The sequence below is a fragment of a genome, unplaced genomic scaffold, assembly GCF_019419815.1.
Source record: "Pyrus x bretschneideri cultivar Hongxiangsu unplaced genomic scaffold, Pyrus_bretschneideri_v1 Contig41, whole genome shotgun sequence".
NCBI classification, from domain to species: Eukaryota; Viridiplantae; Streptophyta; class Magnoliopsida; order Rosales; family Rosaceae; genus Pyrus; species Pyrus x bretschneideri.
In genome coordinates this window covers 2093923-2121593 of record NW_025999735.1, presented here as the reverse complement: position 1 = coordinate 2121593, position 27671 = coordinate 2093923, and the positions used below count along the sequence as shown (strand labels likewise).

Genomic DNA, 27671 nt, shown 5'->3' with positions numbered 1-27671 from the left:
TTTTTTGCACTATTTGGTAAGATTATGGGAGCACTCACTGCTCACCTCCATTTTTCGTCTATCGAGTTGTTCCATTAGTTTGTTCTCTTGGTGGTGGTGGTGGCGGCTTTGCGGTGGAGGCGCATTTGGTGGCTACTAGTTTCCATTCTAGTCTTAGGTTTTTTTTTTTGTTCATCTGGCCACTTTTTGGCATTTCTACTATATTTTCTTTTTTGTTGTTGGGCTTGTATTTAGGTTGTGGACTGCCTTTTTAGTTCTATTTTACTTGTACTTGTCTTCTTATTTAATGGAAGTAATTTAGTTTGACCAAAAAAAAAAAATAGTAAAGTGAACAATTGCCCTTTATATTTATGGAGTCACTATTTATATTCTAAATGTTAAATATTAATAAAATTCAATGGTGGACCTATAAATTAAGAAGAAAAGGAAGAGATGGAATTAAGGGAACCGGATCCCCTCCGAGCCCTAAGAAATTGAGCCCAAGGATCAAATGATCCGAGCTATTGAAATTTGATCCAATGACTACAATTATTATAACTTATAGAGGGCCCCCTATTTGTAGCCTTTTGATCAAATTTCATTAGCCCGGATCATTTGATGAGTGGGTTTAGTTTCTTTTGGTCCAGAGGGGATTCAGTTTCGGAGTTAAGTTTTAGAAAATGAGTGGGTTAAGTTTTTTCTTTCTGAAATGATTGATAATAAAATATTTAAAGTTTATTATAATAGAGAGTGCTTTTAGAGATGAAAAGTTAAAGAGACTAGCTAAAGTAGTTTGCGACACTGTTCACCTGCTACATTAGCAAAAATTTAGCACAAACTGTTGTAGATGCTCTTACTTTAGTAAAGTGGAATATCATCACTTGAGCGGAAGTGAACTATATTGAACCCAAAAAATTTTGTACTTCAAGTGGTTAAAAACATTCACTTATGAAGTTCAATGCTTGATTCCCCTCCTTGATATAAACATCAAACTGCAAACCCACTTTCAAATAAAGCTTGAATAACCCAAATTAGCCTTTAGAAAGCACATTTAAGCAAACATTCCGCATAATCCACACCCAAAAAAACAAAAAGAATTTCGACACAACATTTATAACTTATAAGATCGCAACAATGAAATGAGATTCCAATCATGATTAGCAGCAGTCTCATCTCCTCTCAAACCTAAGAAACTAAACAACTGCAATTCATTTTACAAGCTAAACAGTTGAGACAAAAGACAGCCGCAGCTAAACTAACAACACAAAACATCGGATACGATCGTTTTTGCCAACGAAATAAACGCGGAGCCTGTTCCGATTGCTTCTCCGATCCCGAAGTTCATAACATTCGATAAATGAGAAGGGGAGCTAGACACACTAATCTTACTAATACTACACTAATAAAAACCCTATTGCCCAACACTATCTCCAGCACTCAATGTATCCTTCACCTTCGGAGGCCTACCCCTTGGCCTCCCCGGCATTGTCTCTTCCACTGTTGACGAGCCACTCAAACCTCCGGTAGGCTTCGCCATCTTCCTTGGCCGCCCTCTCGGCTTCCCATTCCCTGAAGACACCTTAACCTTGGGAGGCTTTGGAGGTGCTTCCAGGTCCTTAGGCGGACGGCCCCTACCCTTTGCTGAGGTCAAGGTGGTGTCTGGGGACAGTGAATCCTTGGGTTTTGGCGGCCTGCCACGCCCCCTTCTCGGAGGTGCATTGGGATCCGGCTTTGTGTAGTTGTTCTTCCAGAACACCAGCTCCCCATTATCTTTCATCTTGTTGAGGTGGTGAGAGAGAAGCTTATTGTGCCCGGCCGGCACGTCCCCGTATGTTGATTCAATGTATTTCGAGATTGTGGATTTGTTCGAGCCATTCTTGTCATTCAAGGCTTCAATGGCGTTCAGAATCATCTGAAAATACCACAACTCAAACATTTACCAAAAAGAAAATAAAAATAATCCTTTCTTTCTAGTGAGAAAGTTCTCGTTGGATGAACTTAAGGTCCTAAATATAGAAAGCTTTTTGGCAGCATAATGCAGTTCAAAGGCAAACAAAAGGTCTAGTTATATGAACACACACACATAAATATTTTACTAATTTGGGTTCTGTAAAATTTCTCTCTCTTTCCTTTTTTTTTTTTTTTTTCTTCTTCTGATTTGGGTTCTGGTATTTCAAATTACTAAACCGAATAGCAGAACTCAAATCAGTAAAAAAGTCTCAAATTTGGAGAATCAAACAACTGTAGTCTCATTTTTTTTCTCAAAAATATAAATAAACCATAAATGTAAGCTGTAACAGGTAGAGATATTCAGATTAGTGAAAGCTCATTTCTGATGATTAAGATTTCATTTGAATATATTTTTAAAATGACTGACAACATTCTCGGCGAATATATTTTTGAGAAAAACACTTTTATCAAAAACGTTTTTAGTTATTTTAAAACATCGTTGCAAACAAGCCTTAATTTGAAAAATAAATGGAACCAAGCGCTCTAATTATTTTTTTTAAAAAAATATTTTTATTTTTGCCATTATTCAGGAACCCATCTAAATTTTCCCTTTTCACAACATGTAAAATATCAAAAAATGAAAAAAATAGCAATATCCAAGACCATAAAAATTTACAAAAACATTAAGAGAATTATTTTAGTTGGAGATTTGGTGGAAGGAAGTACCTGAGGGTAAGGAGGGAGTGATGGAGGCTTATTAACCTCTTCAGTGGCCATTCAGAATCAGCAGAGAAAATAAAAGCAAGATGTTTGAATTGAAGCGCTCTCAGTGAACCCCACAAAAACCTCAGCTGCTGCTACAGCTTCTACTGCTACAGCAACAACGAGAAAGCCCGTGAAATTTCTGATGGTAAAAGCTGTTGGATTTGAAGACTTGAAGTTGCAAGGATTTAAGAGCTAGATAGATTTAAAGCCAAAAGGATAAAGTAAACAATAAAATAAAATTATTTTTGTTTTGGTTCTTAAATCGACGGCTGGGAGTAATGGAGTGGAGGATGGAACGGATGAGAGGCGGGGGATCACGCGGCTCGCTGAGGTGATAGGTTATGGAACTTCTGATTGGAAGGTTCCACATACAATGCGTGATGGGAGAGTGTCACTATTACAAGAGAGTGATTTTCGTGCACATTTTCCTCCTCCTGCAGACTTGCACACTTCTATATATTTCCAATATTTGAATTAAATAAAAAATATAACTAATCAACGAAGATAGATATAAGTGTGTGCAAAACGTGATTAGCGGATGCAAAAATTTATTATCTTGCTAAAATTGATACCAAAAATGTGCAACGGTTATATTATTACGAAACGCACTACATAAACGGTAAAAAGAATGCATAAAAACGTGAACACCTCATCGAACACATGAACTCCTTGCCAGGGTGGAGTCCCCCATTGCGAACGCTAGTCCAACTGCAAATAGCGATAATGTTTGAGCATAGATATTCGATAATTAGTGTCATTAGCTAATAAGCATTGCTAAGTGTATTGTATCTAGAGTTTGATTGATTCTCATAGAGTTATGAATGCATAGAATTTAAAAGAATTTATTTCAATTTCATAGAATTTTAGCGAGTTTTGATTGAATTCTACATGGATTTTAATGGGGTTTGTGGGAATTTATCATGGATTGTAAATAGAATTTGTGACTTGTCAAGGACTTACTAATAAGCATTGGTATTTTTAAATTTTATTATTTGAAGTGATGATTTCAAATAATAAAATTTAAAAAATGGTGATTATGAAATGGTAAATTAATGACATTTTTTATATTTTTAATAATCATTTCTCTTGACATATCGGCTTAATTAAGCTGTCACATCCTGACCCAAGCTCCACCACATCTCGAGCTCGACTCCGTCGTAGCACGATATTGTCCGCTTTGAGCCTTGACCACGCCCTCACGGTTTTGTTTTTAGGAACTCACACGAGAACGTCCCAGTGAGTCACCCATCCTAGGATCGCTCTCGCGCGATCTCACTTACCTTTGGAGTTCTTATGGAATCCGAAGTTAGTGAGCTCCCAAAAAGCCTCATGTTATATGGAGGTGGGCAAGTATATATAAGGCATAGAGGATCCTCTCCACTAGACGATGTGGGATCTAACAATCCACCCCCTTAAGGATCCGACATCCTCGCCGACACACTTCCGGCCAGGGATTGGCTCTGATACCAAATTGTCACATCCCGACCCGGGCTTCACCACATCCCGGACTCCATCGTAGCATGATATTATCCACTTTGGGCCCCGACTATGCCCTCACAATTTTGTTTCTGGGAACTTACACGAGAACTTCACAGTGGGTCACCCATCCTGGGATTGCTCTCGCACGATCTTGCTTAACTTCAGAGTTCCTATGGAATTCGAAGCCAGTGAGCTCCCAAAAAACCTTGTGCTATATGGAGGTGGGCATGTACATATAAGGCATAGAGGATTATCTCTCATGGACGATGTGGGATCTAACATAAGCCCTTTCCAACATTTTGTGCATAATATGGTTCTATGCGAAAATGCTCCTTTCTTCAATTATTTACATGATTTGACGAAATGTATAGTTTGGCTTTGTAAAGCTTCATGAAAAAAAAAGAAAGGAAAAAGGGGTAAATTGCCGATTTTGATCATAAACAAATAATCATAGTCATTGGGTTATGTTGTATATTGTCAATTAGTTTTATAGTGGAACTTCAACTTTCTTTATGGTATCAAAGCAGGTTGTTCGACGTGTGAAGCTCAATGGTCACATGTGCTCCACTCATCCAATTTGTGTTGTTTACATGTTAGTTTTGAAAATTCTTCACACGTGAGGAGGGGTGTTGAGAGTATGAATTCCACATCCGGAGAAAAAAGGGACTATGCATGTGCTTATAAATAATTGAGATACTCCTTATATTGCCTTGATTTTATGGTGAAATTTCAACTTTTTTCATAATCCACTTGGGTGTTCAACATTTTTCATATAAAATCTAGTTAAACGAATTGCCATTTATAGGACAATTAAGTTGTCACTAGTACTACGTTCTAGTAGTATTTATCACAACTTGTAAATTTAAGGTATTAAGTCTGAATCACATAAATGACAAGTTTGATAAGAAATAATTGCTAAACTCATTGTATGGCCCAATCGCCCATTCTCAATATTGTTGTATAAAAAAACGACAAATAAGTTTGGGGTGGCAATAGATGAACTCAAAAACAAACTGAAGCTAAGAGCTTGTTTGGCATCTTCTTTTCAAACCAATGAGTATTAAGTAATTTAGCTACATTCATCATCTTCTAAAACTATAAATTAATTTCAACTTAAATACCAAACAACCCCTAAGTAATCAAGGATTTCCTCTTAATAACAGCAACTAATAACCATCCTGATTTTGATTTTGGTTTTTGGTTTTTAAATATTTGTTTTTCCAGTTAATGAATTTCTCGCTTCAAAATAAATTTCTTTTTTTTTCTTGGGGATTGAAAGAGAAGTTAAAAAATAAAAAAGAACAGAAAAAAACTAGTTACATCTCCTTCCCAATCCAAAAGAAGCAAAAATAATAAACATATATACTAGAAATTAACAATCTCAGAATATTATGCCCCTCTTCACATTCATCATTCACCTTTCACCTTTCACCATTCACCTGTGCTAGTGCTAGGTGATGTATATGTATCTGCATTATGCAGTAACGAGGAGTCACTGCAAAATTTAGGGCATGTTTATGCCATGCTTAGTTCAAGTGGAACAAACACAAGAAGGAATCACTCCTCTCCTTTAAGAGATGCTCCCCTTGATTGATTAATTCCGTAATTTCTGTCCACAACAAGTGTTTAAACAAATTCTTGATCACACATATGTATATGTTTCTGTGGTCTTCCTCATCACCAATAGAGCAATCTGCAATCATCAAACAGATTTTGTTTATCATCTTAATTTCTGTAATGTGCCAAAATGCATGCATGTGCTTGTTTATCGTAAACCCTAATTCGGAGTAAAATGAATTTTACTACTGGTTAGGACTATCTCACACATATCATTTTCCTCAAATTGCATATTGACTGGTGAAGGTCTAGGTTAATAATTTTTTGCTGGCGCTGTTCTTTGAATCTTTTTTCCAAATTTTATTTTATGCAGTCGTAACAGGACTTGTTTTAGTGAATTGTTACTCTAAATCTTTGAGGTCAGCTGATTAATTACTGCAACTTTAGGGTCTTTAAAAGAGATTTTGATAGAATTTGACCTCTTGGCTAAGGCATCTACGAACTCATCGTCTTCAGTCAACGTTTTTACTAACTTGTAATTTTTAGGTCAGGAAGCAATGTCGGTTTAAACATGACTTGACTGGGCTTGTTATCTATATTCTTACTATTATAAGAACTAGATGCTGTCTCTTTCCAACTCGATGTCCTAGGCTCTCAATTTTTTGAATCAAGTAGAGGCCATTTGGTTGAAACAAATTTTCAAATTCTGGATGTCTGTTTGCCTAAAGACTGAAGGAATATGTTTGTATAATTATTTTGTTGTATAACAACTGAAACTCCATTGTACAAGGAAGGGGTAGTTGATTGACTATACTGAGTTGTTTCAGGTACTTCCGTAAACGGATAGGCAATGGTTCCTTTTTTATTACTTCAATGGCCTTTTCTGGCGAGTAAATTGCCTTTTCTTCTTTTCCTCACTTAGTGATATAAGTTTTAAATGGATCTTCAATGACACTTATACATTCAGCATAGTCAAGGAACTTCTATTTTTTGGCACACCATTTATGCCAAGTAAAAAACCTTGCATCAAACTCTTTTCCTTTCATGAACTGAAAATGGGCTTTCTTTAAGAAAGCTTGCCTTTTTTTGAATTTTTTTTTCCTCACTATAATCTTTTTGAAGCATTTTCTTCATTAAGATAGTCTAACTCTATAAATTCTTTATCAGGTTCACTAAAAGTTTGATCTTGATGTTGACCATTTGAACAAATTTGTTCGAAAAAGGAGTCTTGGTGCATTTAAAGATTCAACTCTTAATCAATGACCAACGCTTAATGTAGCCAACCTATTAGTGGAGAATTGTATTTCTACATCTCCATCTTCGTATTGATTTATACGACTGAGTTATCTATTTTGAATCAGTTGAGGTGGAGCTCCATCTTGCAGTCTCCATCTTTCAGGTAGAGTAACATCATTCCACCTAATCATTTTAAGTATTATTGTATGGGGTTTTCCTATATTAACTTGGAACAAAGTGATTTTTCCCATACAATCCATAATTTTTGCTTTGCGCACAATGGACTTCATCTCCTTTTATGAAATCCTACAAGTCACAACTAAATTTTGTGATCTTGCTTTCATATCATTCCCTTGCGTATTGACAGGTGAGTCTTTACGACTATGGGGTCGGATAACGGCACAGAAAAATTTAGGAAACAATTAAAATAGATTGGTCCTTCACTAAGGGATTACTCTATCATTCCTAACATGGAATTGACATAGTTATTGTGTCATATATCTCTTACATAGAGTAGGATAGAAGTATATAATCATGTTCTTGTTAACGGTTTTACCGCTACTTGAATTAGACCAATATGCAAATAGTTATGACCTTTTAGCATATGTTGATGTTGATCCAGTTGATCATTCGTGACAGTTTTTCAATATTATATATTGTTACTTTTTCAATATTATTGACCCTCATAGTTCTTGAGCTACCATTGTTATGAGAACCAATATTGCTACCTACGTGCCTTTTACTCAAAGATCTAACTAAACTTGTCATTAGAAGAGAGTTTCTCTACTTCTCTATTTCCTAGGTGATGTATTGATAGCACCACTGCCTAGCCTAATTAACTCATACCTCAATTAAATGGCGTTACAGCTCATTGACGACTTCCCATCACCTTAGTGAGAAGTTCTTGCAGAGGATCTTGATCTAATAAGAAATTTTAACTAAAGCTAGACTAAGAAATCTTTATATAACAAATTTTGGCTATGCTACTAATAAAGCAAACTTACATTAATAAACACATATGGTTGTTACAAAATGATAGAAGCACCCTCACAGTTAAACAGATTTGCACTCTCACACTTTAGATTATAGTTTTTATAATCTGAGGAAAAGTTTGTTTACAAATGAGCAACTAGGCTCATATTATAGCCTTACACGGTAGGAAAGTTCAGGTGTTGCTAAAGTAGAGGGTCACCATTAGGTAACCTTACACATTAGACAACATATTTACTTTATGCAGTAGATCTGACTCAGCTTCACATGGATAGACATCAAAAGGAAAGACTCTTAAATAAAGCAACAAAGCAACACACATGGCTATAGGAAAAGTAGCCAATTATTCAAAAGTAGAATAATTCTTTACTTATCTTAATATCAAACAACATTTCATGTTTTTAACAAATATTCTTATCTTCTATCTTTCATTAGAAAAGCATTTCATGCTTTTTTGCCTTGTGGAATCGACAGGAGAATCCCATAACAGTCATCTTCATTATCATCTGCCAAGTCTTCATCTATTTGTTGCTGAGAAGACGGGGATGTTGATTTCATTTCTTCACCCATGTCATTGAGGTCAAGAAGTTGTAAGGCTTTCTTTTTTCGGTATGCTTTTGAAGAGGATGAGCTAGATTCCTCAATTAAAGACTTAATTTTTTCAGCCCTAATTTAAGAGAGAATTGGAAGCCAAGAGAGAATATCCATCTTCACGAGTTTTTTCATTTTAATTCTTCTAGCTTGAAAAGAATGGGGCTTCAAGTATCTAAGTTAAACTTGTCTCATCAATGCACATAAATCCGTTTTTCTAGTTTAGGAATATAACTCAAGTGTGTAACATCCCACATCGACCAACGGAGAGGGGTGATGTGCCTTATATGTACATGCCCACCTCCATATAGCACGAGGCCTTTTGGGAGCTCACTGGCTTCTAAGTTCATCGGAACTCCGAAGTTAAGCGAGTTCGGGCGAGAGCATTCCTAAGATGGGTGACCCAATGGTAAGTTCTCGCGTGAGTTCCCAGAAACAAAATCGTGAGGGCGTGGTCCAAAGCGGACAATATCGTGCTATAGAGGAGCCGATCTGGGATGTGACAGAATGGTATCAGAGCCACTCTGTCATGTGGTGCGAGTGTGTTGATAAGGACGTTGGGCTCCTAAGGGGGATGGATTGTAACATCCCACATCAACCAAGGATTGTAACATCCCACATCGACCAACGGAGATGGGGTGATGTGCCTTATATGTACATGTCCACCTCCATATAGCACGAGGCCTTTTGGGAGCTCACTGGCTTCAGAGTTCATCGGAACTCCGAAGTTAAGCGAGTTCGGGTGAAAGCATTCCTAGGATGGATGACCCACTGAGAAGTTCTCACGTGAGTTTCCAGAAACAAAATTGTAAGGGCATGACCCAAAGCGGACAATATTGTGCTACGGCGAAGCTGGTTTGGGATGTGACAAAGCGTCCTCATCATTTTCATCAATATTATAGGACTATTTCAAGATTTAAGGGAGTTCATAAATCATCATGAACCATACAATAGTTTCCTTGGATAACCAGAATTGGCTTGCCTGATATTTTCTAAAAGTGATTCATGGATTCGTTGAGGAAGATATTATGCATTCGGTTCCCAGATAAGAAACTAGGTCTTGAACCAATTTGGCAGCTCATTTAGAGTATGAAGGCGAAAATGAATAAATCACGTCTGGGAGTATCATACATCTTGAAAATATAAGAAAATGTCCAATGCATTTTGATAATCCCAAAAGTTATTCCTTGATGGCTAATTTCAGGCCTAGAGAGAAGACATATAGAGTTGGGGCTATTACCTATTCTTCAAGAGTGATCACTTCAGGATTAGGATTTTGAAAAGAGCTATCAAATTATTAGTTCCACTTCTATATCAATGCAATACGTCTACTGATTTTATTTCAATCAGTATTCTTGCATACCATGTCTAGCCTTAGCCAACCCAGAAGCCTTTAAGGTTATTGAAACAAATGCTTCTGATGATGGGTAAAGTGGAGTCGTGAAGCAAAGAACTTAAGAGGGCAAAGAACAGTTGATTCGTTTTAGATCAAGTTTCGAGAAGAATGAGGAAATAGCGCCGACTCTATGCGTTTTCTCTTCAGTCCTAAAATTAGCCCTTGGGGGGGGTATAATTTTTGGGATTATCAAAAGGCATGGGAAATGGTCTTAGGTTTTCAAAGTATCTAATACTACCACACATGGTTTATTCAATTTTGCCTTTGTACTCTGAAAGAGTTGCCAACTGGTTCAGAACCTGGTTTTCTTATTTTGGGACCAATGTAGAATATCTTCCTCAATTAGTCCATGAATCATTTTTAAAAAGTTCAGGGCAAGTCAATTCTGATTATCTTAAAACAAGGAAAATATTTTTATGGTTCATAATGATCTATGAACTCCTTTGGATCTTGAAATGGTTTCTATGATTTTGATGAAGATGATAAGGACACTTGGAATTATATTCCTCAACTAGAAAGACAGATTTATGTGCGTTTGTGGGACAAGTTTAACTTAGATAGGTTAGAAGAATCACGAATGAAAGAACTTGTGAAGATTGATCTTCTCTCCTAGCTTCCAATTCTCTCTTAAAAGGCTGAAGTCTTTAGTTGAGTAATCTAGCTCATCCTCTTCAAAAGCAGACCTAAAAAGGAAGGTCTTAAAACTTCTTGACTTCGATGACATGGACGAAGAAATGGCATCAACGTACATGTCTTCTCAAGAAAAAATGGATGAAGACTTGGCAAATGATAATGGTGATGACTGTTTTGGAATTCTCCAGTCCATTCTACAAAGCAAAAAAGCATGTAATGCTTTTCTAATGAAAAGAAAAGAAAAAAAAATAAGAATATTTGTTAAAAGCATGAAATGTTGTCTGATATCAAGACAAGTAAAGAATTATTCAACTTTTGAATAATTGACTAGTTTTCCTGTAGCCATGTGTGTTGGGTTGATGTTTTATTTAAGAGTCTTTTCTTTTGTTGTTTATCTATGTGAAGCTGAGTCAGATCTATTGCATAAAGTGAAGATACCGCCCACTGTGCAAGTCTGCTTTATGGCGACTCTCTACTTTACCAACACCTAGTAGTTTCCTACTTTGCCGTCTTGTCTTTTAGTTTTGCTATAAAAGGAGCCTAGTTGCTCAGTTCTAAACAAGCTTTTCTTCATATTATAAAAACTCTAGTCTAGAGTTTAAGAGTGCAAATCAATTTAAGTGTGAGTGTCCTTTTGCCCTTTTGTAACAACAACTTGTGTTTGGAGATATTATTAAGGGAGACTTTGGATGAGGTCCTTAATTATGAATATTCTTTTATTGAAACCTTGTTGGTTTTTAATTTTTTATTGTAGTTCCTGAAATTAATATGATAATTTATTTCTATGTACGTTAATATATTTTTTAAATTAAAAATTAGAAATTTTAGTTGTTTATATAAATGAGATTTTAAATAAAAAACCATAATTTGTGGGATTAAAAATATTAAAATATAAATATACTATTGTGTGTGTTTATATATATATAAACATGGTACATTCATCAAAATTAACCAAAAAAATTATTGAATCAAAATATGGGTACATTCTTCAAAATCACCAAAAAAGAAAAGAAAAGATATTAGGCTTAATAACATTAGTATCCCGTTACTTTATATTTATTTGCTTCAATTGATATTCATAATTTTATTATGTTTATACATATATTCTCTTCCGATTTATAAATTTAAACAAGATTAAATGACTATGACGTCTCTGGGTCATTTTTAGTATCAAAGCCAAACTTGTTATTTATATACTTTTTAGTCTAGTTTCAGTTAGATCAAAATACTCTTCAAGAACTTCTCATTAAAGTGGGGGAAGTCGTCAGTGAGATGTACAACTATTTAGCCGAGGTTAGGCGTTTGTTAGGCGTAGGCAGTGTGTTGTCGATATATCAACTAAGGAACAGAGAAGTAGTGAAACTCTCTTCTAATGGCAAGCTTAATTAGATCTTTGAGTAAAGGGTAAGTGGGTAAAAACCATGTTCATTTGTCCAAGAAACAGGGTTTTCTTCAACCTCTAATATAGATGTTTGTTGTCTTTTGCAAGATCCTTATAAAATTCGCCATCATGGTTAAGACTTCCTGAGAATCTTTATAGTTGTTGTCCATCCAGAATTTCATTTGGAATTTTATCAGCAAAAGCAATGGCAATCAAGGGGTAGAATTAACATTTTCTGGATATTATGACAAAAAATCAAACTTTTTTTTTAAAAGAGTTTCATCTTTCAAGCCGAGACCACTAAACCTGCAGTTTCAACCATTTTCAAGAAAATACTGAATGTTTAAAATGTTGTTCTAAGGAGTTGGAATAAACTAGAACATCATCAATGTCATCAATGGTAAAAGTGGTTTAAGAGTTGAATATATCATTCATAATATTTTGAAACTCGGAGGGGGCATTCTTCAATCTGAAGAGCATTACGTTCTATTTGTAACGTCCAAACAATAAATTAAAAGCAGTCTTATATTTATCCTTTTCAGCAATTTGAATTTTCCAATAACCAAAATTCATATTGACTTTTGAAAATGTTACAGCTTGACTTAGTTGATCTAACAAAATCTTCTTATTAGGAATGAGATACCTTATCCATTTGAAAGTTTTATCTAATGGTTTAAATTTAGGACTAACCTGAGGGCTCTTCGTTCCAGTTGAGCCGCATTCTCCACGTAAAATCCTAAGCAACTCTATGACTAGTAGCTCTTGGGAATCAGCTTATTTTCAAGAAGCTCGATTATTTCTTTTTTACATATTTTTTATTAACCTGTTATTCATCTGAATGGGTCGAGCCTTTATTTGAATATTCTTTTCATCAAAATCAAACTAATTGGGTAACTCAACAATGTGTCTCTTACGATCCAAAAAAGCACTAGAAATAGTTGCAAAAACATGTCTTTCGAAATCCTTTTGTATTAACTTAACTTTCTTTTTAATTGTTTCAGTAAGAAGTTGTCCTTCAGTCTTTTTAAAATGAATTTACTCTTTCAAAGAACAAATAAAATTTTCTTTATTTGTAATTTTCTGTTGTATGGAATTGACATACTGAGTTTGAGGTTCTCTTGAGAATTTACGATATTAATGTCATCAATTTCAGTAAAGTCTCCCATCATCTCTTAAAACTCTGTTTCAATTTCGTTTTTCCTTGAAATATCATCAGGAAATGGTGGATATAGTTCCACTTTTGTAGCATTTATTTCAGAATGCAAACCATTAAAGTGCAAATCATTAAGAGTAGGTTATTTTTTCTTATTATTTCAGTTATCCTATTGACAATGGTCTTGAAGCTATAAGCGTTGAGTGGTTGCTTTTCGAAAGTTTTTTCTTTCCGTTTTTCTCTAGCCATATGCAAGTATTTTTCTAAAGTTCATTTATTTATTTTGGAGAATCTTCTATTTTATCCATCAAGTCTAGAATAAGACTTTTTTCTTTAGTTATTATGCAAAGACGTTAGTTGCAACTGGAATTTTCGGAACAACTATTTTCAGTTGTCGACTCAAATAGTTCTTCATCTTCAAAAACTGCTATTTCCCCATCACTTTAGCATTAATTGATACAACTGTCTCATCAAACCCTTGTTTAGATTAAGATTATTAATCTTATCTTTCATTTTGCACTCATTTCTCGTGTGCTCTATTTTTCCACACCTGTAGCAAACAAGAGGGTTTTCTTTACCACTAATTCCTTTTCTTTTAAAATGAAATATTTTCTTTATAAAGTCCTATGAGTTTTTTTCGGATGATGGTCATTTTCTTCTCCCTTACAGGATTCTTTATGCTTTTTATGAGGCTTTCTTGCAGATAATTTTGTAGTGGGCCGGAAATTCACAAAAATTACCTACTTCTTTCAAGTTGATTTTTAAGCTTCATGTAATTACAGAGTGTTAATGCTTCAGTACAGATCTCACTAGTTAATTCACCATAAATATACATATCAAAGGGTATTATACCACCAAATTTGTTCCTTAGCTATTGCGTACCTTTTTTTGGCAAAGAGAGATGGTAATCTAGAAGCGGAAGAAGCATAAAAACATCTTTGTGCCATCTGAAATAAGACAAATTGGACATTTAAGATTCATCAAAAGTTCTCTAGATTGATCTTGTTGGACCTCAATCGTTCCAACAAAATGGAGATTAATGGTGTAGATTAGAGTATTAAACTCTTTTTCTTTCATTTGTGTGTGCATATATATATGGCAGATTCGTGACACCACTTTTTTTACACAACTGTTAACACACGTTTTTCTGGAGCCTACTTCGTAATGTGGTTTAATGATCCGAACCGTGTATATTTTAGAACATCATACATAGAACATCCTCTCAAAAAGTTAGACAAATCATAATCATTAAGACATTCATTTGTAATAAAAAAAAAAAATAGACAAATACGGTTTTATAAAGAAACCTTAAACCCTTAATCCAACAGTTATACAGTTTAGATTTACGTGATTTTTGGTAGACGTGATATTTGATAGAAAACCTAAAAGATAGATGGTCCGGATTGGAATAATTACAAAGTAGGCTTCACAAAAACACATGTCATTATGTAAAAAAAATGTTGTCACAGATCCGTTGTATGGATGTATGTGTGTGTGGGTGTGGCCACTATGCTTTTTTGTTGTGCGTTAAGAGTGGTTTGTGTTTACAGCATTGTAATAGTTGTGTCGAAATCATAAGGCCGAGTTGTAAACTTGTTTGAATTTTACCTCTTAATTGGATTCCCCTGGTATCATTCAACTGCAACTTCATCGCCCTCGGGATCATTCATGTTCTTGACGCGGAGTTCAACAACCCTCAGATCCCGCAGATGTTGCAAAATCTCTTGGAGAAGATCCACCCCTTTGTCTCCCTTCTGTATGGAGCTCATGCAGTGCTTGAGAAACTCCCTGTCTGCTTCAAGAGCTTGTAGCCTCTCATAAACATGATCCACCTCCTCTTCAATGGCTATTTTTCCATCATTCAGTTCGAAATTGGTAATTGAGCTCCGCATCATTTCAATTGATTCTGATTGATCAGCGTGTTCTTCATGAGTTAACCCTTCTTCGGTTTCATCGTCAGTTGCATCCAAAAGCGGAAGAAGCCTCTTTGCCATGGAATCCAATGTCTTTTCCTCGGGATGATGTCTATCTATCCCATTTTCTTCTGGACTGCTAACATCATGATTCTCTTCGGAGTATTTGAGGCTGCACGTTGGGGAATGCTCAACTAGCTTAAAGTCCTCGGCTAATTCCTCATTTGCACCCAATGTGATTAGCTTCTCCTCCAAGGCTTTGAGCTGATCCAGAATGGACAGCCTCTCTTCCTCGAATCCTGCTAGCGATTCATCAAGAACACTCATATTTTTAACACAATCCAGAGCCAAATCTTCCAAACTCAGATCTGCATCGTCTGTGGTATTGTTTTTGTCATTGCTTTCTTGATGGCCACCGAAGCCGCTTTCTTCGTCCCTAACTTCAACATTAAGATCAATCGATAGCGCATCACTATCCCACGACTGGCTGCAAGAAGCAGAAGAATTCCTACTTCTTATACTTCCATATTTAATTCTGCTCATGGTCCTTGCCTTCTCTTTTTCCTCATAATCTTGGACTTTCTTTTGATATATTTCCAATTCTCTCTCTAGTTCTTGCTTTTCCTTCTCCTTCTTGTTCATCAGATCATTCAGAAGTTGTAAGGCGTCCTGGTCGTACTCGGATTGTTCTTCCATCATCCTCTGGTATTGCAATGCCTCCATTTGCATTGCTGCCTTCTCTTCTTGAAGCCTTGTTATCATAGCCATAGTCTGGTTGGCGGCAATTGCAGATGCACTCCTCTCTTCCTCTAGTTCTGCATATAAAGAACTTAGAGATTTACGCTCAGCGGTCAGCGCTTCTTTGAGCCGTCCAATGGTTGTAAAAGGATCCCTCTCTTCTGTCTCGCTCACCACACTTCCATCCAAATACTCTTCTACTGCCGACTCTATTTTATCATCTGGTTTCTTGTGCAAGGAACAAAGACTGTTTACAGATGTTGTTGAGTCAGGAATCTTCTCTTCCCCTCGTTCTTGAGCCTTTTCAGGCATACTTGTTTCCTCTTGCGGTGTAGCTGCTTCAGTATGCCTTGTACCTGTCAAAATTAAATTTACCGTAAAATCCAGCTCTTTCTTATATAACAATTACACTACTTATAGTACTAAATGTCCTTCGTCAAACGAATTTTTGTATCTAGGTGGAGGTAAGATATGATCTTGAGATTTACCGTAATCACTCTGAGCCGAGAATGTATCAGGTACATTGGGAATTTCAAAGCACGGAGAAGAAGAACCTTCTTGAGCCCGAGGGTGATCACTTGCACGGTCATACTCTTCTGTGTTTGCAAAAATACTTTCTTCTTCAGATGCTGCAGTTTATTAAGAAATCAGAATGCAAAATAAACTTATAGTGAAAAAATTTAATTAATAATTACAATCTTCTGTACCTGGTGGATCATTTCGTTCTTTCTTATCGGGTTCTTCAATTCGAACAAATAATGTTTGAGCTCCTGGAGCAGTGACAACTTCGTCACATGGCTTGCAAACCAAATCTTGTTTTACCTCTTCCGCGTCTACGTCAGAAGAGTTATCAGTAAAACCCCTGGACGTATCTAAGCTTTCGACTTCTCCATTACTTGTGTTAACTGCACTCTCGTTTGTGACAAGTACTAATGATGGTTCTCCAGAGAGTTGAGGTTCAGATCCGATGTTCGACTCAGAGGCGAAATTTACTCCTTTATGATCATGCTCTCTCACCTCCTCCTCTTTTACATTGCGGGTTACTTGGTCTACTGTAGTTGAAAAATCAATCAACTCAACGGGAATCAACCGATGATTGTGAGCACAGATCAAACCATTCTCGGAAGATAGGGGGATGATTTCAAGAGAGTAATCTTCTTCAAAGCAACATTGAATGCTGGTAGCACTAGCATCGGAAGATTGATGGACAAGTTTCGTGCTGTTAGAATCTGACCGCGCAATGTCAAGAGAACCTCCTTTGTTATCTTTATCTGCATCATTTTCCTGACATAGCAATATTGATCTAGACCTTTGACAATCTTCCACTGCAATGCCTCTGAAGCTAGAACTGCAAACATCCGATGTAAGTTGTTGCTCGTCTGCCACTCTATCGTCCTCATGTTCTTCATTCGTTGTCTCCAACTCATAGCCATTGTAACTGTGAGTTGACAGGCTTTCAGGTTTGTTTGCGCTTTGATACTTACCTCCATTGCTTCCATCATCCACAGCTTCTACAGCTGAATTCCCTTTCCGCACATACTCCAAAGAACCGCAAGAAGGTTCGGAACAAGGACGGCGAAACATGTTGGATATCTGAGTGGCATGGCTCTCACATACAACATCTGTGTAAGAGTTGTTTGAGCTCTTGCCTTGTTCCAGGACGCGTTCGATTCTAGGAGTACACAACGGACAAGGTGGTTTCAGGCCGAAGTAGTTGGCATATTTGTTGATCAAGTAACTGAGCAAAGAGTCGAGGAGGAGGAGTATTATCAAAATCCATTCAAGAACAGCATAGACTAGAATTACAATCAACATGGGAGTGTTCCTGTGCAACATGCTTGCAAACTTGTTGGTTGCCATGGATGTAGAGAGAGAGAGAGAGAGAGAGAGAGGAATGCTTTTCAACTTTAGATAGAAAAATGAAGACTGAGCTGTTGCAAGAGAAGTTGGTTTACAGTAAAAAATATGTTATTTTTCTTTTTATCAAAGGGGGATTGGAGCGGGGATCCGTCTTCAACATTGAAAAAAGAAATACCATTAGAAAAAACGGTAGTTTGTAACATCTGTTAAAGACGATATAAACGCACCCGTAGAATCTACACCTGGAATTTTAGCTTTCAAGTTTAAAGTGATCATCACTATCCCTAAGAGCAATTTAGAACAAGTATTATGTAATTAATTTGTACTTGTTCATTGTTAATCAAATACATATGAATGCTACTTAGGATTCTTCTTATATTTGGTATTAAAGTGGGAGGCAGGGAATGATGAAACATGGGTTGTCAACACTCAGCAGTGGCAGGCATGGTGGAAAAGCTAACAAGGAAAAAGAAAAAGTGAGTGGAAAAAAGGGAAGGAATTAGATCAAATTGGGGGCTTTTTGAAGAGTGAATGAGAGCCTTTGTATAAATAAAGTTGGTTGTATAATATCTGCTTTTGCTCATGGGCCTCTATATGTTTTCTTTAACTTTTCAAAAGTGAAAAGTTCGTTGTTGGGTCTCAGAAACATAAAGCAATGTAAATCAAAGAACCTAACCAAATGCTTCCTTGAAATGTTTAAGGCGAGTGATTTCCGCACGCTCATATTTTCTTTTTGACATTTATGATTATTCCTGATTGTGGATTTGAATAAATTAAGGAGAATTAATGGACTATTGAATTGAATAAATGAAGGAAATCGATGTACATGAATAAACATGAGTGTAAGAGGAGAAATGAAGCGTTTCTCTAGGGTTTATTAGTAATGTCCTCCATACTTTTGGACAGCTGGCTTGAGACCTTACAAGTCACATTTCATGTGTCAACCTTTATTTTGTTGTGGTAACCAATGGAAATGATTACCACTCTCCTTTTCTCCTTTCACACGCCCTGTCTGTTTGTTAGTCCGTTAATTCTCGTTTAATTTAATCAATCTGTACAAAATTAGGTACTTTTAAGATCACGGTAGGATTTGTAGTTAATGAAACGTCCCAAATTTGAGTCCCCCATATCATCATTGCTTGGCCGTTGTGAATTATTTGACACATTTCAATAAGATAAGAAAAAGAATGCAGCATTTTATTTACTGAAATTTGATCACTTTATGGTAATTAGTGGGGGTCTTTTATCCTACAACTAATTAAAACCTCCATGTGAAAACCTACACTACAGTTGTATAAGTACGTCAATCTGTATCTGCATTGTCGTCGGATTCTTGGCTTTCCTCTCCTTGAATGGTATTTTGGTTCATCGTAAACCTCCAGCTATCTCCTTCCTCAATCTCCCATTGTTTCTTAAGTTCAAAGATTGCTTTAGAGGCTGCGGCAGCAATTGCCCGATTGCTATCTTCTGCGAGTCTCTGCAAGGAAAATGAAAGGCATGAGTTTCTGGCATCATCACGGCGAAGACTGACGATTACAAATTACAATTATTTAATTTCCAGCAAACCTGTAATGCTCCCATCCCTGCATTACCAAGAGTCCACATAGATGGAGCTGCAGCCAAAGCATTGGCTACTGCTTTCCTATACAACAGAAAACTAAAAGGTAATAGTGGATGATATACAATACAAGTCATGTAGGAGTCGACAGAAACTAGTGAATCAAAATTCAAACAGACTTCCTTGTCTCTGGATTTGATATATCACTCGAAAATTAATGTCAGCGTCAGACTTCTTTTTGGCTATAAAATGACAACAAATTCCTAAAAGAAACATAAGTGACACCATTCGCAGCATTGTTTCCAAAAAGAAAGGAAAAGTATTTCCAAGAACATAGGTTTCCATGAAATACAGATACGGATACAGCCTTGTCCATGCACGTCGGTCAGAAGATTAAAGCATATTGCATGATTGGCTTTCTACACTTAAATTTTTGATTCACAACAATAAAGGCTAAACTCTTAGCTTATGAGGAAAATGTATGCATTTGTCAAGTCTAAGGGGGTAAGATTGTCCAAGGGGCACTATAAGATAAATAAGTAATGCTTGCATAACTTACCGGGTATTGACATCGGGAGAACTTGAACACTCTGCCAATAACGATACACTACTTTTACCATCCATTGCATCGAGATCAATTAGAGTTGCAATTAACAGCTCGAGCTGCTCCAGATAGAAAGATAAGTTAAATAAGCGACCCTACAAGCAGTCTAACATAATAACATTAACTGCTAGACCAGACTTGGAACATAAATACATATAGATATGGACCTCTTCAGGATCAGTATAGTCAATTCCATCAGCTTCAAAGAGGGCAGACGCCATACTCCAGTAAGCTTCCTGTACACAACCAGTTATTAGATTGTAATATCCTGAATCTCAAGAAAGTAGGAACAAAGTGAACTGGAGATTTCCAGGAAAAAGGGACCTGAATTGCATTAATGCGATCAGTAGATACTTCCCCAGGAGGGAAATCAAGACTTTTCCCATTCTTTTCAAGCATTATACACCCCAGTATGTCATTTTCTGATACAACACCATTTTCGCTTTGCAGAGGACTGGATGTCGACAGGAGATATTATAATCCAAAGGTAAATACAGAACTGATAGAAGGGAGCAAACGGCAAAGGAACTTAACAATCACAAAACAAACTTACAAATTGTACATTTTGTTCACCATCCTATCATGAATATTTTTGACAAACTGCAGATAATATCTAAAAAGTTCAGAGAACATGGAGTAACATAACTAGACATGATCTCCCACAAGTATCTTTGTTAGTATTGCAAACGAAAATAAATTTACCTCCAAAGCCATTAGGGCATCTTCCATTGCACGTTGTTTGGCACGGAGGTCAGCACGGCGCAAATCAGCCTAAGAGAATCAACACAGCATCAAGATGCATATTTTGGTGCATCATTATCATCATTGTATTTTCCAGAAAACTAAAATTGTTTTCTATCACGTAACACCGCATTTTTACACAATATATTTATATACATGTATATAATGCGGAACTGAACTTTAGAAAACTTGAATTGTTTTTTTAATTATACTAGACTACTAGTAACGGTTTTCTAAGCATTGGATGCGGTTTTGAATTAATTAATTTTTTAATACACCAATAGACTTGAACTATGTTTGTATCATTTCTTTCCTTACATTTATACCTATGTTGGTTGATAATAAAGAAACCCGCAAGAGAAAATTCATGTACGCTCTCTTGTTTGTACTCTTGTGCATCAATCAAGCCCTTATTTACATGCATTTCTTACAACTTTGACATCTTTCTTAATTTCTTGAATAGTTCTGTGGCTTGCTTATTTCTATTTTACACTATTACAGCTCGTAATTTAACTTCACACACTGTTAGCCTATAGTAATCTAGTTTAGAGTCACAAATACTGGCAGGGCACACTGTTTTCACCTTATACGTTGCATATTCATCATAAATACATATTGTATGAAGCTCGTAAGTTTAATTGATGCATATTGAATGATTTCAATTTCTTCAAAGTTTCCTTCAAAATTTCTATGTTTTGAGATACTGCATCATGTTAACCAACAGATAGAACAAAAAGAATTTGTTTCTGTGAAAAGAGTACCTCTAAGGCTCCGTCACTCCAATGCTTATCAGCAGCGGTTTTCAGTCTAGACTCAGCTTTGTCTTTTAAGATCTGCAGAGGATTGTTGGATATCAAATTAGTTAAAAACACCTAAAATTCAAAGTTATAGTAAAAAGCTGCCTAGAAAAAAAAAATAGTACTTATATTTAGGCCCTATATGACGCTTAGTAAATATTTCCCAGAAAAACTGGGATGAAATAATTCAAAAAAAATAAAAAAATAAAAATTTGAGGGGTTCATAAAAATAAATAAAACAAAAGTACGCGATTATTACAAAAGTGTTGCTTTGTGACTTACTGCTAAAAGCCCCAATAAATAATACACATACCATAGCAATATGATGGAGGAGCTTGGCTTTCTTCTTCACATTACGGTCAATTTTCTCAGTATCCTCTCTTGCCCGGGCTACAGAGCAGAAGGTCAGGATAACATCATCACAAGTTTCATGACAAAGATGACTGCATGTTTAGGCAACCAAAAAAAAGAGAACCAAATAATCCATTCTCCCATTAAATAAAAAAAATAACAAATAAGAAGCCAGATCTAAAAGGAGAAAAATATTCATACACAATTCTGCAAAAGTAAACTAACTGATTCACAATTCTGTAAAGTAAACTAACTGATGTTTGGTTAGAGTGAAATGACAAGTGGAATGGAATCCATTCCATTCCTTGGTTAAGTGTTCATTCACCAGAATGAACATTTGAAGGAATGCCTGAAATCGTGGAATCAGCATTCTTCCATTTTATCTTCTCCTACTCTGCCAGTGAAGAAGTTGAGTTCCACCATAAAACCATTTGGCAATATGGGGAGTAGCCCAACTTACGTGGAGCACATGTGGCCGTTAGGCTTCACACGTGAGACAACCTACTCTAATACCATGAAGAAGTTGGGGTTCCACCATAAAACCTATTGGCAATATGGGGTAGTAGCCCAACTTACTTATAAGCACATGAAAGGTCCCTCCTCTCATCAATGTGGGATTCACTCTCAACAGCCAGTTCCACTAACTTCCTCATCTAACTTCATCTACAACACCCCACCCCCTTTGCAGGTTTTATCTCCAATCAAAAGATTGACCTCTGTTGTCTTCCAATCTAATAATGATGACTTACTGTTACTGCATGAATTGATTTCACCTTGTCTTCCAGGCTTATCTTTATCCAGATGGAAACTTGCTATGGCTAACAAATGCGTGCATTTCACAAGAATCAGACCTAGGGAACTTACACCTCCTCCATCTGGGTTTACACAATTGAATTCCTCTCCTACACAATTGAATACCTTCTATCCAATCAGACATCTGAACTCGGCATGTTCTCCGTCTTTTTCCTTTTATCTGTTGTTAGTCGTCCTTATTTCTCTCCTGTCGCACAGTTCAATAACTTTAGTCATAGCTTTTCCTAAAGGGTACGTTTCAGAAACTGCCCTACCCCTATACCCCCAAGCAGAATGGTGTGCGGCTGAGTGCAAAATGTGGAGACTATACGGCTTTTGTTCATTGTTTCTTGTGAGTATGGCATATGGTCATTCTAACTATTGCATTCCTCATTAACCGTACTAGAGGAGTCCTAAACGGTACAACTCCACTCAAAGTCCTTCAGCCAGGTAGCTATCACATTTTTCAGCAGAAATATAACTTCGCGATTGGTTCCAACCAATGTTTTACAAGACCTTTAGCTTAGATGATATTACTTTATAGCAAAGTACAAATGCCTAAGCTACTAGAATATTGGTTTGAATTTTTATAAGGGAGTTTTAACGAAAAGCCTACGGTACTATTCACTTTAACGAAAAACCACATTTTTACACTAAAAAGTCAAACCTGGTACTATTCACTTTACCCTTTATTTTGTCCTTATCGTTAAAACTCAAAGTTGTCAAGCCCTTTTCATTAGTTTTCCTTTTTTATAATTATTGATAATTCTGAGGGAAAATTTGATAATAGGATTTCGTTATGACTATAGCTAACATATATAAGCCTTTAACCAATCATGTATTTAGACAATTCTTGATAAAAATCTATTAACCAAGCATATGTAATTCTTGATGAATCACTGATGCAGAGCCTAGATTACAAGTTCCAAATAAACAACAAAGTTTGATTCCTTCCTTAATTCTAATTTCATTCTTGAAACCAAACACCATATTCATTCCACATTATCTGTTATTCGAATTTGAATAAATTCATGTAAGTGTGTATTCAAAATAAAAAGAATTTATAAAGCTGCACAAGAAAATCTGTTCACTGAAAAGGTGATAAGAGTTTTACCATCCAGCTTAAGAAACCCCGACCCAAGAATAGCAACGTCTTGACGCACACGGGCATCCAACCTCATTATACCACTGACAAGATTGGAAAATAATGAGCAATGAGCTCTATGCATGAACATTTCAGGCCATCTAAAAATCATGGAATGACTAAATACATTAAAAATAACTATCAAGTGCAAGTAGCCAGTAAAATTGTACATTTTTTTCCTTTTGCAAACCATGCTCCAGCTGACTTTATAATGCATAATATACAGAAAAAGGCCAAATTATGGTGTTGCAAATTTTAATACAGGTCCTCTGTAATTTGAATATTGTCAACCTTAATTGTAATTTAACATTGCAAGACTTGTTCTTGAAGAGACCAAGATAAGGTGGATTAATTACTGTAATCTCATCTCAAAATGAAAAGGAAAAAAAAAACGAAAGTAGATTAGGGAATCTTACCGAGAAAGCAGAATAATGTCGTTGCGAGCCCTTTCATTTACGAACTTTGCGTCATTGACAACAAATTTGCAAGCTTCAGCTAAACCCTGACTGGAGTGAGTAGTTCTCTCAGAAAAGACTGGAGGCCCCCCATCTTCATCATCCCCAATCTGTGAACTAGTATACAACAGGAGTTCTTTAACAGATATTGAAAAAGAGAACAACTGGCAGTTCTTTTAAACTTATGCTAAAATATGCCATAATCAAAGAGCATGAACAACAAACTAATTTGACCAGAGTTAAAAGTGATAGTTCAAAAAAATACGGAAAATTCTGAAAAAAGATGAAGTAAATCACTGTTAAAAACTGAGACATTTTACTTTTACCGAAAAAAAAAAAAAAAAAAACTAAGAGATATTATAAAATGAGGCACAAATGGAGAACACAAGAAATCAAACAAATTAATTAATTACCTTTTCTTGAAGAGTGAACAAACATAAATTATGTAACTGTCTACAGAAGTTAAGTGTCACGGGACCCTCCAGTCCTTTAGGTTCTAATATGTAATTTTTCTCACCTTGACACAATTGAGGATCTACATGAAGGCAATACAAATGCACTTGCCCCTAGTTTGAGGGCCGTGAAAGGTACCTAGAGAGTGAATCCCTCCCCCTATATAATACACACACACTACTGTCTTTGTTCGTCTGATGCCCTCTTCCTGTTAAGAAATCCTCCTGCTGGTTCTTTTGTGTGTATATATATATATATATATATTTTTTTTTATTTATTTATTTATTTTTTTTGAGTACATCGATATTTTTACATTAGGGGGAGGGAGAGTTCAGCTAAACCACACAATGGGCAACCTAATTTGGAATCGAATTCTCCATCCACGAGATTCGAACCTAAGACCTCTCAATTCCAAGTGAAGAGAAATACCACCAGACCGTAGTACTGAGTGGCAGCCTAATTTTGTATAATATTGGATAACTTATAAAGCATTATATCATCCGGTCTTGTCCCTATGAGTGAGGTAGTCCCTTCTAGTAGTACTTCTGAGTGCTTATTCTTTACCTAACTAAGCAAGTAAACTACCTTCATGAATCCCTTTAGTAGTCTAAGATCGTTTTCTTTCTTAGTGCTTACGCTAAGGAAAAGTTTGATTAGAAAAGCTAGATACGGAGCAACCCTATAGCTTGTTTACCTACACAAGAAAACAAGCTAGAAGAAGAAAAAAATCATATCTAAACCAACTCAGATGAATGTATTTCTTACTCCGAGGCAAGAGGAAGATGGGGAGATCAAAGGTCTCTTTTCTTTTTTTTCTTTCAGACGGAGACATATAAATGGCACTTTGCCCAATTCCTATGTTCAATTGACATTATTTTCCTTCAAATACAAACCACAAGTTTCATGTAAGGAAAGTGCAAGAGGAAGTGAAAATCCTTTCACGCATATACAATTGTTTAATAAATTAACAAGTTCCAAATTTTATTTTTATTTTTTTTGAGTTCAACAAGTTCCAATTTACCAGCAAAGGCTGACAATGAAAATCATAAGCCAATTGACAGGTTGCTTCCCAATAAAAGAACCAAAACAAAACAATGATAACACTATAAACAATCTGATTTAAGGAAAAGCTACATTTATCTAATAAATTTGTAGACTTGCATTATGTTTTTAGATCAATTATTATTCGCTTTGTCCTCATATCATTAATTTGCTGCACATACACATAGAACACTATCTAATTTAACAAAGTAAATTCACAATCTCAGAAACATAACAGCGTTTCTACAAGGTTCTTACCAAGTCTCCTTTGCCGAATCACCATAAGTTACGATGCATTCTTTTGCCTTGGTATTATGACTTCCTCCAGACAGGTATACGACAGTAGATCTCTGAGAGACAGTAAAACTAACTGGTTTGCCCAATATGTGCATCAAACCATCGTTAGAAAATCTCATTTTTTCTGAACTGAGACGTGCACAATTTAGCTGCCTCTGTTCAACCCCTTGACTTGGACAATGAAGGTTATGTCGTTGGACTGACTTGGAAAACGAATTTAAAATTCTGTATGAGTTAGGAATCGCTTTTGAATTAGTCACCGCAGGACAGCTTGAAACCTTGCTTGCAGTAAGTGCCATGGAAGGATCAACACACCACTGAAGTGAAACTAGCCAGCGTTTCCTTCACAGAAGCTTAAAGCTTCAGTTGCAACAGAAAAATGAATCAAGAAAGTGTTATATTCTCATTTAACAAAAAAAAACTTACGAGAAAATACTACCGCACAAAACACAAAATTTTATACAAGCATCAAATACACAATATTCCATATAACATACTAAGTACCCAACATATGCAGTCTAAGTTTCTAACACGCAAATGGATACCATATTTCCACGGGAATCCTTTTAATTCATAGGTAAAGACCTTGCACAACAAGAATTTCATAACTTCTGGCTAAATGTATACTGGGTTCAGAAATCTTTTGCCAACATAATCCTTATAGCCAACAAATAAGGTACTCACTACCTCTCTTTTTTCAATAAACTCTACCCTCATGTGCCAGTCTTTCTTATTAGGCTTCCAAAATCAGTGAATTCAACATCTTTAGGGTTCAAACCTATTTAACTATGAGTTTGGGGTGCTTCTGTTTCATTCCAAAATCACGGTCCGGATATAAAGAACATTCTCGTTTCTTTCTTCCAATTCTCATAAGGACACTTTAGTTACTTATTCCCTTTCTGCCCACATTTTCTCTTCTTCTATTTAACCGCCCTTGACGATCTTGCAGCTCGCTCATAAAGTACAGAGTAACCTTCAGTTCTTGGCAACAAAGGGTCTATAAAGTTGTTCAATTATAATGCAGAATGCCGGTGTTGTCACTCATATTATGGAGTTCAACACTAGAAAGTAGAAGCGATGTGTTTTGATAGTTTTCGAGTTATTCATCTGCACAAATTTTATATAATATCCCATTTGCCCATTACTAATCTTGTTCATCTGAGCATTTCAGTTCAAATTTTTTACCATTAACGTTCGACCACTCCTTTAATTACTCAATTATTTTAACATGATCATAACAACAACAAACACAAAACAGCTAAATCAAACCAGACCTTCACCATGCATTAGACACTCAACAAAAAATCGAAAGACAAAATCTTGAAAATTCAACGAAATCCCACTAACCAAATTTCAAATCAAAGAAAACCCACATAAGAATTTGCAGAATAATGATATGGAAGCAGCTCAAAGTCGGTGAATAAAGTAAGAAATGCAAGGAAGCCAACTCACCTGCGGTAGGAAGCACTGACTTTACAGGAGAGAGAGAGGAAACAGAGAGTAAAGCAGCCAAATTTATTGGCAGTGTACAGTGGAGGCAGAATGTCATGGAAATTGAGAAGAGAAATTGCAACCACAACAAGTTCTTGTGGCCCCGGAATTGCCACACCGCAGACTTACAAGAACAAGAAGTATGGAAGGATGGAGAGTAACGCATTTATCATTTATGCATGTATTGGAAGAAATTATTTTTTATGGTGTTTCGGTGTATTAAATGCTTGGTTCTTGTTGGCGTCAGAATTTTTTTTTTTGAAATACAAATTTTTTTTTTTTTTTGGTTGAACTGAAAATACAAAAGTATTATCTAATGCTTTTTG

The 27671-nt window shown here is 36.0% G+C and overlaps 3 protein-coding genes across 4 annotated transcripts; all 3 read right to left on the bottom strand.

Moving 5' to 3' along the window:
* Nucleotides 1-1064: 1064 nt before the first annotated feature.
* LOC103961011 (HMG-Y-related protein A-like) lies at nucleotides 1065-2914 on the bottom strand. The gene is made up of 2 exons (XM_009373513.3): nucleotides 2656-2914; nucleotides 1065-1891 (listed from the first exon to the last, which is right to left on the bottom strand). The coding sequence occupies exons 1-2, from the start codon at nucleotides 2704-2706 to the stop codon at nucleotides 1391-1393; spliced, it is 552 nt and encodes a 183-aa protein (XP_009371788.2). The 5' UTR covers nucleotides 2707-2914; the 3' UTR covers nucleotides 1065-1390.
* An 11087-nt stretch (nucleotides 2915-14001) lies between these two features.
* On the bottom strand, nucleotides 14002-17621 carry LOC103927259 (myosin-binding protein 2). 2 transcript variants are annotated; one of them, XM_048566298.1, is made up of 4 exons: nucleotides 16469-17621; nucleotides 16250-16390; nucleotides 14719-16117; nucleotides 14002-14057 (listed from the first exon to the last, which is right to left on the bottom strand). In XM_048566298.1, the coding sequence occupies exons 1-3, from the start codon at nucleotides 17619-17621 to the stop codon at nucleotides 14742-14744; spliced, it is 2670 nt and encodes an 889-aa protein (XP_048422255.1). In that variant the 3' UTR covers nucleotides 14002-14057; nucleotides 14719-14741. The 2 variants fall into 2 exon arrangements, with proteins under 2 accessions (XP_048422255.1, XP_048422256.1); XM_048566299.1 differs by having other exon boundaries at nucleotides 16250-16357.
* Nucleotides 17622-18792: 1171 nt separating this feature from the next.
* LOC125469295 (senescence-associated protein AAF, chlorolplastic-like) lies at nucleotides 18793-27446 on the bottom strand. The gene is made up of 13 exons (XM_048566480.1): nucleotides 27307-27446; nucleotides 25816-26214; nucleotides 24025-24180; nucleotides 23579-23652; nucleotides 21635-21711; nucleotides 21286-21357; nucleotides 20486-20554; nucleotides 20337-20383; nucleotides 20108-20237; nucleotides 19951-20019; nucleotides 19739-19842; nucleotides 19188-19263; nucleotides 18793-19098 (listed from the first exon to the last, which is right to left on the bottom strand). The coding sequence occupies exons 2-13, from the start codon at nucleotides 26151-26153 to the stop codon at nucleotides 18925-18927; spliced, it is 1386 nt and encodes a 461-aa protein (XP_048422437.1). The 5' UTR covers nucleotides 26154-26214; nucleotides 27307-27446; the 3' UTR covers nucleotides 18793-18924.
* Between the last annotated feature and the right edge of the window lie 225 nt (nucleotides 27447-27671).

Bases quoted from the DNA above. Each gene is read 5' to 3' on its own strand.
- LOC103961011 (XM_009373513.3), bottom strand. From the start codon at position 2,706: ATGGCCACTGAAGAGGTTAATAAGCCTCCATCACTCCCTCCTTACCCT. The intron at 1,892-2,655 runs GTACTTCCTTCC...TGGTATTTTCAG, and splicing joins CACTCCCTCCTTACCCTCAG to ATGATTCTGAACGCCATTGA.
- LOC103927259 (XM_048566298.1), bottom strand. From the start codon at position 17,621: ATGGCAACCAACAAGTTTGCAAGCATGTTGCACAGGAACACTCCCATG. The intron at 16,391-16,468 runs GTACAGAAGATT...AATAAACTGCAG, and splicing joins AGAACGAAATGATCCACCAG to CATCTGAAGAAGAAAGTATT. The intron at 16,118-16,249 runs GTAAATCTCAAG...TAATTTTGACAG, and splicing joins CTCGGCTCAGAGTGATTACG to GTACAAGGCATACTGAAGCA.
- LOC125469295 (XM_048566480.1), bottom strand. From the start codon at position 26,153: ATGGCACTTACTGCAAGCAAGGTTTCAAGCTGTCCTGCGGTGACTAAT. The intron at 20,555-21,285 runs GTACTCTTTTCA...TGATTCTCTTAG, and splicing joins GGAGTGACGGAGCCTTAGAG to GCTGATTTGCGCCGTGCTGA. The intron at 20,238-20,336 runs GTAAGTTTGTTT...GTCGACATCCAG, and splicing joins GTGAACAAAATGTACAATTT to TCCTCTGCAAAGCGAAAATG.